The 10,686-nt window shown below is 45.7% G+C and overlaps 1 protein-coding gene across 8 annotated transcripts in view; it reads left to right on the forward strand.

Moving 5' to 3' along the window:
• TSC22D3 (TSC22 domain family, member 3) overlaps nucleotides 1-10,686 on the forward strand; it is a 62,454-nt gene that overhangs the window by 48,147 nt on the left and 3,621 nt on the right. The window contains exon 3 of one of the 8 annotated variants that reach the window (XM_014538836.1): nucleotides 315-379. The exons of the other annotated variants lie outside the window; for them this stretch is intronic. Within the exon in view, the coding sequence (XP_014394322.1) occupies nucleotides 315-378 (64 nt within the window). The 3' untranslated portion in view covers nucleotide 379. Of the gene's footprint in view, nucleotides 1-314; nucleotides 380-10,686 lie in introns of those variants that run through there. 8 annotated transcript variants of the gene reach the window in all.

Below are 10,686 nucleotides of genomic sequence, written 5' to 3' on the forward strand. Positions count from 1 at the left end.
GAGGAAGGAGAGAGAGAGAGAGAGAGAGAGAGAGAGAGAGAGAGAGAGAGACATTAATGGTGAGAGAGAATCATTGATTGGCTGCCTCCTGCACAACCCCCACTGGGGATCAAGCCTGCCACCTGGGCATGTGCCCTTGACCAGAATCAAACCTGGGACCCTTCAGTCCACAGGATGATGCTCTGTCCACTGAGCCAAATCAGCTAGTGCTTGACCAAGTCCATCTAGAAAGGGTGCTAGAACTGAGTTTCTCAGTGAGTACATCACCCTGATATATGCACTAAGGGAGTCCCTCTCAATTCTTATCTTTACAGGTATACCTCAGAAATATTGTGGGTTCAGTGCCAGACCACCGCAATAAAGCGAATATCACAATAAAGCGAGTCACAAATTTTTTGGTTCTCAATGCATACAAAAGTTATGTTTATACTATACTGTAGTCATTAAGTGTAGAAGAGCATTATGTCTAAAACAATAATGTATGTACCTTAGTTAAAAATACTTTATTTCTAAAAAATACTAATCATCATCTGAGCCTGTTGGTAAATGGGGCCAATAGACTTGCTCGATGCAGGGTTGCCATAATCCTCTGGTTTGTAAAAATGCAATATCTGTGAAATGCAATAAAACTAGGTATACCTGTACTTTCTATCTAAGGGCTCAGGACCAGCTCCTTGGGCCAAGCCCATTACTGCAGCAGTGTATTGTTGGAGAGAGATCACCTAGTGACATAGCAGATGCCTCTGAATTATCTCCCCAGTGTGCTCAGGCCCCAATACTCTAAGATGTCCAAGGATTATCTGTGAAACTCACTTCTTCTCAACTGTTGAGCTAGGAACTGCCTATACTTGGCCATTCCTTAGTTTCCATATTTACTTTAGCTCTTCTGCAATTCTGTCAATAAACTCCACGGTATAATTAGTTTTAGCAAATAACAGGATGTCAGAACTGTTGACCAGGGTTCGTTACTTTGCTGTTAGAGCTCTATCCCAGGACATAGGGGCCAGTGTTCCTCTTATTTTTTAAGGTGTATGTCAGGAAGCCTTTCTCAGGCAGGCTCACCACGCTCTGTTCAGTCTATATACCTTTAAGGCTGCTGTGTCGCCACAGCTCTGCCCATGAAGACCTGGGACCTTCTGTCTTTGCTTGGTGGTACAAAGATTTTTGTAAGTATAATTTTTAAAAAAAATCAGTGCAAATACTTTGAATTTTCCATTTTTGTGCTTTACCCTTATAGTCCTGCCTTCAAAAGAAGTCTACTTGGTAAGGTGGCTTCAGGACTTAACATTCATTTTGTAAAGAGGGGGGGGCTATATTTTAGGTTGGGACTAAGAATTTTCATGCTTTTGACCCAAAATGTCTTCTCCTTCCAAACCCCACCCCCAACACAGCTTGTCTCAAGGAGCAAGAGAAGAGGTTAAAAGGGTCAATCTGTTCCTGACAGGCAATCAGGAAGTCCAGGCCTTAGGGGAACCTTAGACTTTGTTTATTTAGCCCAAACCTAGCAGACAGTATAAATTAAACATAAAAATAAAATAAAATAACAAAACATAGGCTGGATGCGTACCACAGAACAGTGAATTTCTCTTCTGCTTTCCCCCTGGGAGAGGGGAGTCTGTGAGCAGTGGGCTTCCTGGCCAGGGAGGCACTCATGAGTCATAGGATGGGGTGAGGATGGTAAAGGGGAGGAACACAAGGCATGGATCAGGGTGGGGATGGGCATGTTGGCAAGTCTCTGTAGTCAGCTCCAACAGGCTTCTGAGGGGGAATGAATCACACCCCTCCAATCAGTCTCTGAATGGACCAATGTTTGGTGGGATGCTGACAGCCAAGGGCTGCAGGAGAGCTGGCGTTTGTAGAAGGTAGACAAGGCTGGTTAATTGACCAAACTGTGCAGTTGGAGAAAAATCAAACCCATCCCTGTTCTCTCCCTGTACCCGGATTCTTCTTTCTACCCTCCCTGTGATGTCTGCCCCCATGTCCCCAACCTCTCAGGCCAAGAGTTCCAATCAACAGCTGTGAAACATCTTAGAAGCAATTTGTTCTTCATAACAGAGAGGCAAATATTGCCAAAGACTGATTTATAAATCAGAGCAGGTTTGGATTTTCCTACTAAAAGCAATTCTCATTCATGTTCTGATCAAGTTTTCAGGAGTAATAGGAAAAGAGATGGCTGAACAGATATTAGGCCTGGGATATGCTGAACCCCATCATGGGGCGTTATCCAAAGTGGGTCTTGGTGATTCTCACCTTTAGACCAGTGGTTCCCAAAAGCAGTTCCATGGACTGAGACCAGAAGAGCTGTATCTATATCATCTGAAAATACCCTTCCCTAGCCACAGACCTATTCCACCAAAATTTCTAGGGCTGGAGCCCAGGACATATGTATTTTCCACCAGCTCCACTAGTCAGTCTTAATGTTAAGAAACTCATTTCTTTTTCTCCATAGTCCAGTAGTTTTGTAATCCTGATCGGCCACTGATCACTCTTGAAAGTAATATGATAATTTAGTTCATACTTAAGTGTTTGTAAATAATAGTGGCAGAATGTGGCACTTTCCCAGGGCTTTTTGCATTGGAAAAAACTTTTCTAATTTTTCAAAGTGTAAAGAACTTCATTAGAATCCTGGATGGTGATGTTTGTAGGCACTGTCATAGTCAGGTCGGGCAAACAGCTTGGACTAAGAAGAATTTATCACGGTGCCCTTCAAATCATACTTCTCAGGTAGCCAGTCACATGGCATCTATGGACTGACTCAAGTTAGTAGTCCTCACAAGGAGCCTGTGGGAATCATTTCTTAGGTGTTCACCTGATTCATTATGCACAAATGGTACTTATTTTTACTTCTCTTTCATTTTAATGTACAGTAGACATCTTTGAAAACTATGGACCTGGCAGCACCAGGACTTCCTGTTCCTGGTATATAGTTTAAGGCTACAAGTTGGTTCTCCTTGTATCCACCTGACTGCCATGCTCTCCTTAAGACCCTGTCACCTATGACTCCTGCACAGCACACAGGCAGCTCTGGACCTCAGAGAGAGCAGAGGCTATGGCTTTTGATAATCATAGGCTTGTTTAGGGAGTCCTGCTTTGCAATCTTGCCATGCTTGTTGCTTTACTATCCCTTTTGGATCATGGGGAAGCTGGCAACAGGAGAGGGAGAGGCAGAGGCAGAGAGAGAGAGAGAGAGAGAGAGAGAGAGAGAGATGGAATGAATTATGCCCTTCTGCCTGCCTATCTCTGTGAATTAGAATTTGCAAAAGGCTGAGAGGGTGTTTGCATAAATGTGTGTGTGTGCTTCCGTACTTCTCTTTCTTCCTGATAAGGTGTGTGTATTCCTTGTCAGCAATTCTGAAACTGGCTGAGAGGCCTTCCTTAACCCCTCCCAGCACTTCTTTGAGTTCCCTGGCTCTGTTCCCATGGCTGGGGGGCCCTGCCCAGAGAGAAGTTTGCCTTGTTTCTCTCCTTTTTGTTCTGGGAGTAGTGTGTCCCCTGCCCTCTCCTGCCATTGCCACCATCTAGACTGCCTTCTCTTCTTCCAGGAAGCCCCAGGTGGGGAGGGGTGTGTGTGGCTGAAGAATCAGGGGGCCTTTGCAATTGCAGAGCCTCTCTTCACAAGTCAGAGTCCCACAACAGAGGATCAAGGAGCTACCTTAAATGAGCCCATGGTGAATAGCTCTTCTGTGAGGTAAGTGAGGGCCTCAGGCATACAATGTGAGAGCCCAGTGAGGCTCATAATGCTTACCCATCATGGCCCAGGAGCGGAGTGCCTGAAAAGGCTAGCATTATTACTGTGGTTTTGTTCCCCAAGGAACCTGTACCACTTCAAAGGTCACTCATTCTATAGTGGGGCCCACAGTGGAGCCAGGTGTACCACCTCAGAGTCCCTGGCCTCTTCATAGGCCCCTAGTCTGCTGGCCTCACATCGCCAACAAGATCCTCCTGGTTCTTGTCTTCCAAGTATTGCCAGTGGCCCAGAGTCCTTCACATACCACTGAAAGTAACCTTGGCAACTGCCAGGAAAAAAAAATGGTTTAGAATTTTGACTCTTGGGACTGCTCCAATGAGTAGAAGAGACGTAGAGAGGCTCAGATAAGCTAGTGGAAGGCTGGTGCAGACAAGCATGGTGTGGTCATGTTCTTGCTGCTTTCTTTCCCACCCGCTGGGGAAGATGCAATGGGTCAGGATTCCCAGCGGGTGGACCATGATGAGGAGGACTATTTGCCTATTTGAAATTGCTTGCCACTCTGGGAGTGTAAGATGCAACAAGGGTAAGACTGAGAGGAACTGGCAAAAGAAGGAAGGCCAAGAAGGTTGGCAGGTAGAGGTGACCCCCACACTAATCACAGACACCCCCTTCTCAGAAGGAAGGAGCTGGTAACTCAGAGAACAAAGACCTGTGCCTTCTTCCCTTTGTTTACAAATTCTACGGGTTAAGAAATGGAATCAAAGTGGCATTGTTGGCCACAATGTCAGAGGAGCCTTAAGTCCCAGAGCAACTCCAAGCTTTGTGGCTGCTGTGTTATCCCCATCTAGATGGGCACAGGCCAAAAGGCAGGTGGAAAGTAAAAAAAAAAAAAAAAAAAGCATGCCCGATTCTGAGAATGAAGTGATGCCCAAGGATGGCAGTGGTGTTGGCCTTCTTATACCCCATGCTACCCTCCTGAGCACTCTCAAGCTCTGGGCTTTGTCCTGAAGCAAACATTTCACTGAGACCTAACAGTAGGGAGACTTTTGAAGTTGCCACAGGCCCAGGGTACTCTGGAAGGAAACACAGTTTTTTACTTGTACTACCAGTTTTTTAAAAATTTCACTGACATGTGCTTGCACTTTGAATAGGCTTTCAAGCAACTTCGAATTGAATTAAATTGAACTGAATTGAATTGAATGATAAAGGCAACTAGTGTGGGAAGCAGAGAGGAGAAAGATATTCCATTTACCAAGGTTAATTTTACAATCTCTTTTTCAGGAATATCTATTTCATACTTGTAGATGGGTAATGGTGAGGGTAGAAAATGAGAAAGGAGAGGGCTTGGAAAAATTGTGGAGGTAAATTTTACCAGCTGCAAGACATAAGAGGAAGGGAGACAGGCATAAATATTGACACAAGGTTCATGAAATTTAAGATCCACTGAGCTAAACTGCATTCCTGGATAACATTGTCAATACCTCCAGTCTTGCTGAGACACCAGGACAAACCGTTCCACCCATAGTTAGTTAGCTACCAAAGTTGGGATGATGAAGGTGATTTGACAAGAGTACTTTTGGATTTCTCTGACTGAGGGTAAGTGGAGTAGAACACCTTGTCAAATGGACTTTGGTTCTGCTTGTCATCCCTAATGTCACTCAGAGATTGTGAAACTCACTGGGATCCTGTCCAGGAGAGAGCTGAAAGGCACAATTCATTGCTCCTGCCATCATTCAATGCCAGAGTTTGGCCCAAATTGGGTACTAGAGTTGCTTTTCCAAGAGCATGTGTCCATCTCCATGAGGACTCTGCTTGGGCTCCTACCATCGCCTTTAGCATCTGTGTCCGAAACCTCCTCCCCATTTTCTTGTCCCCAAAAGTCGGGATTCTGGGCCATGGCCATGCTGGGATGTTAACATGACCCACAGAGGACAAGGTGATTTCTCTGTCACTTTCTTTTCTTCTTGCTTCCCTCCTTCTGGAGTCTGGGAATTTTCCATGAAGCCAAAGTCACGATGTAAGTGGCAGCGGCTTTCCTGTCTATAGTTTTCCACACTGGAGTGGAAATAGAGGGGAAGAGAGAAGAAAAGAGAGAAGCAAGGACAAATTTAAGGGTGTCATTTCATCCTTCTTATTCCCCCAGCCTCTTCAAAAAAAAAAGGGACAAGTAAGTAATTAGAAGTAGACAGACTTAAAACAGATCCAGAGACAGAGAAGCATCTATCAGACCATCAAACCTCAGAGGGAAGGTAGGGGAGGGTGGGGGAGGGTGGGCATGCATATAAGCATAACCAATGGACACAGACACCAGGGGGGTGAGGGCATGAACGGGAGTGGGATGGGGGGCATTGGGGGGATAAGGACACATATGTAATACCTTAATCAATAAAGAAAAAAATTTTTTTTTAAAAAAGAAGTAGACAGACCTTCCTCCGGAATGGGCCCTGGAAGGGAGCCTCTGTGGAAGAGTAAATGGGAGGGCTGTTTTGCAGCGGCCCCATGTCCCATTAACTGTTCTAACGCTCCCGTGCTCAATATCTTTTTTTATTTCATTTTCCAGTTCCTAACCCAGTATTTGCTTTGTGGCTTGTCCTGCACCTCTTGCATCGTGTCTTTTTCCACTTCTCCTGACACTAGACCCTGTGTTTTGCTGGCAACATTGCTGAATCTTTGGGTGGAACATTCCCTGTAGAAAATAAGGAAGACTTGCCTATAAATAGTTTCCTTTAGGCTGCGTGGTACACAATGCTTCAAGTGTGACAAAAAGGGAAGTGAGATGTTCCCCCTCATCGCCACCCCCAACCCACCGCCCCCACCCTGAGTCTGCTCCCCAACCCTTGGCGGCTTGCTGAGATCCTGCCCACGGGTTCTGCGGTCCAGACTGTCCAGTCTCCATCCCACTGTCCTCTGGGAACCAGAAGTAGGAAGGGCTCTTGTCCTAGAGAGTCTGGCTTTTGAAGTGGAACAGACCAGTGGGAATACTGAGACACTTCTTCCAGCTCAAAGGGGACAAGTTGGCGTGCAGGGCCTCCTGAAATGGAGGAAGTCCTCTCCGTCCTCATTATGCCAACTTCCATCTAGAAGGCTGTCCCTGAGAGAGGGAGGGTCAGCTATATCTGTTTAATTGCAGAATCTCATGGCTGTAGGGCTATAACTGAGAGCCAGCAGAGGACCTGGCTCATAAGCTGAGTGCTCTTGCTGTGCTGGTTCTGGGTCCAGCCTACCTCGTAAATGTAGGGTGGGAGAAAGGGATTTTAGAAACTTTTTACATAAAGTTGTTGGGCTGTTGAATTCATAATCCACTATTTCCTGCCTGGGGCCTACCTCAAAGTCCACAGGACACAAGGACTGCTGAGAGCCTCATGGATCAGCACTTGACTCAGAAAAGTTAGATCAGATAATAGATATCTTTCTTATACAGGGCAAGCTTCCACTTACTGCAAAGTCTGACACAGCTATTCTGGGCAGAGGAATTTTCTGGTGTGCTGAGGGTTCAGCAGAAAACCTTTTGGGTTCTTCCTACTTCTCATCCACCCCCCCCCGCACCTTCCCTTGTTTGAAAATCTTTCTACAGAGACACTTATGTCTATGTCTTCCCTTAGCAAGCCCTGGGATCCTGGGATACAGCCACTGTTTGGTAAGGGAGGATTACAGGGAGCCATCTCACTTGGCTGGTGGCTGGCAAACCAGAGGTGTAGAGGGGATGTGAGATTGGCTGAGTGTGGGCTGAACCTGGGACATCCTTTCAAAGTTGATTTTTAAACTAAGTCCCTGACAATAGCTTGTTTTCTTGTCATTGGCTTCATTCTCTTAAAAGCTGAGCACAGCAGGAATAGAAATAAAGGGAGTTCATTAGGGTGCCAGTTTATGGGGCCCTGGGAACTGGAAGTTGGACTGGATTGTGAAGATTACTCCAAGACACCACACCTTATTTGGGATATTGTATACCCCAGGACTGCATATTCCATTCTGCAAGCCACCTGGTTGGATTAATGTTTTCAATTCCATAGACAGAGAGAGCTTTCTTTGATGGCTGTGTGGCTGCCTTTCAAAATTATGTGGATAAGCACAGCCCTCGTATTTAAAAAAAATTGGACACTTTTGATATTCTTCCTGTCCCCTGATACTGCTCTCTCCTGCCATGAGTGTCAGAAAAGCCGGCTGTGCTCACAGAGCTCAAAGTCAGCCTCTGGAACTCTCTCTAATACTGCTGCTGGAGTCCCAGGGGAACTTCTCCTGCCCCTCACCCTTTCTTACATCTCACCCCTTTCCTTGCACCTCCAAACCAACCCCCAGCTACCTGGCATTACTCATTCAACAAACCTATCCCTGCCCCATAAGACAAGTAAGTGTAGTAGGAACAAGGTCTGTAGGTCAGGGCTCTGAAATTTACTAGCTGTGCCATCTTGGGCAAGGAAGGTTCTCGGACCCTCATCGCCATAGTTTCTTTTAATTGTAAAATTGTGACAGTGCCTACTCTGCAGGGTTTGTGGCATATCCAGCACAGTGTCTGGCCCATAGACGATGATGCTCAGTTAATAGTAGCTGTTATTATCAGTGGGTCTCAAACTCAGCATATTTTTAATTGAAGTATAATTAATGTACACTTCAAATACAGCCTAGCTAGCAAACTTAATGTCTTTTCTTCTCTCCCCAAACTACCTGGATTTCTCTACCTCCATCTTGATGTAAGGGAGTCCCCACTAAAGGAGCTGTTATTTCTTCTGTCCTATGCCCTGTTCCTGGTGGTGTTGTTTTTTTCCTGCCAACATAGCTTATTTATCTCTCCCTTTTAATCATCTCCCTTGGAATCTTGGGGTGAGTAGCAACAGTTAGTTTAGGGAAGATTTACAAACTGATGAAAAGTCAACTCAGAGACTCTTTCTGGATTAAGAAAGCTCTATGTAGCACAGAAGACAGGCTAATATATCAGAAAATTAATTCCAATATCAATTAAGCTCCTGATTTAAGAGGGTTTTTCCCTTAGCTAATGTTCTTAATGACATATAAATATAGCCTGGACTTTGTTCTGACTACTACACAAGGTTCTTAGTGCAAACACCATGATCAGACAGCTTGTGACCTAAATGTAACATAATATCCTGAGATTGGGATTGTCTCCCACCTTAACTGAGGTGAAGAAAAACAGCACCCCTGGCTAGTGTAGTACGTTTGCTTGAATAATTCTGTTTCTAATCCTTTTGTAAACAGAATGGCCCTTGTACACATACTATACCACCAGTGGGGTCCAATGGGAGCCCCATGTCATAGTAAATTATATTGGCTGTTTCGTGACATAACTGCCCTGGCAGCCTGGAGAAAATAAAGGCCTTCAGACTGGGCTTCCCGAGGGGCCTTGACAAGGATGTCAGTGCCAGGCACCTGTTTAGGAGAAATATCCTGAAGCAAATAATAATTACCTTCTTTGCTGATAAGAGAGTCCCAGTATTTTTCCAACAGCAAGATTGCATTAAGGTATTTCCTTGGACCACAGCCTGAATCACAAACTGATACATGAATATTGGCCCTAACCTCAGTCAAACTATTGTATATGTGGTGGAACCCAATGTTCTCCTTATGGCCCTGAGTTGTTGTAAATAATACTCTCAGTTGCATCACCTGTTCTTGTTGTGGCTGGGTTACTCCTTCTGGCTGCAATTCTGTGTGTGCCCACAAGGTGGCCTCGCTTAGGAAAGAGCTGTAGAAAAGGACCTCAAGCCTCTGATGTCTTTTTTTTTTTTTTTTTTAAGCTTGAGCCTGAAAAGGTGAAATTATAGTTTGATGGAAACATATATACCTCTTGATAGGCAACAAACCTCATTTCCTTGTGACTTGGAATTTGTTTGTGCCTGAAGTACCCTCTAATCCTATGTATGGCTGGACCTATCACAGGTGTTTTCTTGGGATGGTTTATACATATAGTCTTGGTTTGTAGTTTTGCTGTCTTTTCCTGTTTATAGGAAAGTAACAGAATATTGTTTTTGAAAAATATGAACATTAAATCATGGGTAATGTTGAATGTTGAATGCAGAATCGGGTGTGGAAACCAAAGAGAAAACGGCTGGCATCTGTGGTCATTCCAGTGCCCACTCCCCTACCATTTCCTCTCATATCCTCTGTCACCCACCTGGCTGCCAGGTGCTCCCTGTACATGTTTCCCTACTCATCTGAGCTCCTGGACACTCTCTCCTCCACACAGGCATATTGGCATGCTCAGATTTGCTCAGATGCGTGCACACATCCCATGCATGTCACAGATCTGTGCACGTGTTGGTACACAGACAGGCATATCCAGAGGAGGAGCTGAGTGGGTAGGTGCTAGCGTTGGCGCAAGTCAGCGAGCCCACTGGTTGAGTGAGGGGACATGAGGGTGATAAACTGTGCAAGAGAGAGACTGAGAAGGCAGGCAGTGGGAAGAAGGCAAGGCTCCTCGTGGTTAGGTTGGGTGCCTAGGGAGTGTGGTGTGTGATAGCATTGCAAAGCCATAGGGATATATTGGCTGACCCCTGAAGAAGGATTTTTTAAACCAGCACCGCCCTCTACTGCACGCTATCTACTGTTATGGCATTTGTATTAATTTCTCTAAGAAATCAGTTCCAGTTTGGTTTTTACCGATCTCCAGAGCCCTCTTTGGAGATGCCAGTTGGCACAAGAAAGTGCTGAACTGTTTACAGTCCCAGCCTCAGGTTCAGGGAGCGGATGTGGTTTCACTGGGCCACAAAGCCCCAGTACACAACTCATTTGCATGACTCCTGACGCCATGTGACGCAGCCGGCTCCTCCTATATAAAGAAGCAGGAGCCGAAATATCTCTGAGTCTGGGTTGGACTAGCGGCCGTGGAGTTTGTGACACACTAGGTGACACCCCTCGAGCCACTTCCCTTCAAGTCCGGAGCGCTTGCCTGGCTTTAGGTCCTCTCGGCAGCGTTTGCCCCCCTCCTAGTCCCAGGGTCGGACGCCCAGAGTCCAGCCCCGAGCAGCGCGCCAGCAGCCTCGCCT

This window comes from Myotis brandtii, unplaced genomic scaffold, assembly GCF_000412655.1.
Source record: "Myotis brandtii unplaced genomic scaffold, ASM41265v1 scaffold199, whole genome shotgun sequence".
NCBI classification, from domain to species: domain Eukaryota; kingdom Metazoa; phylum Chordata; class Mammalia; order Chiroptera; family Vespertilionidae; genus Myotis; species Myotis brandtii.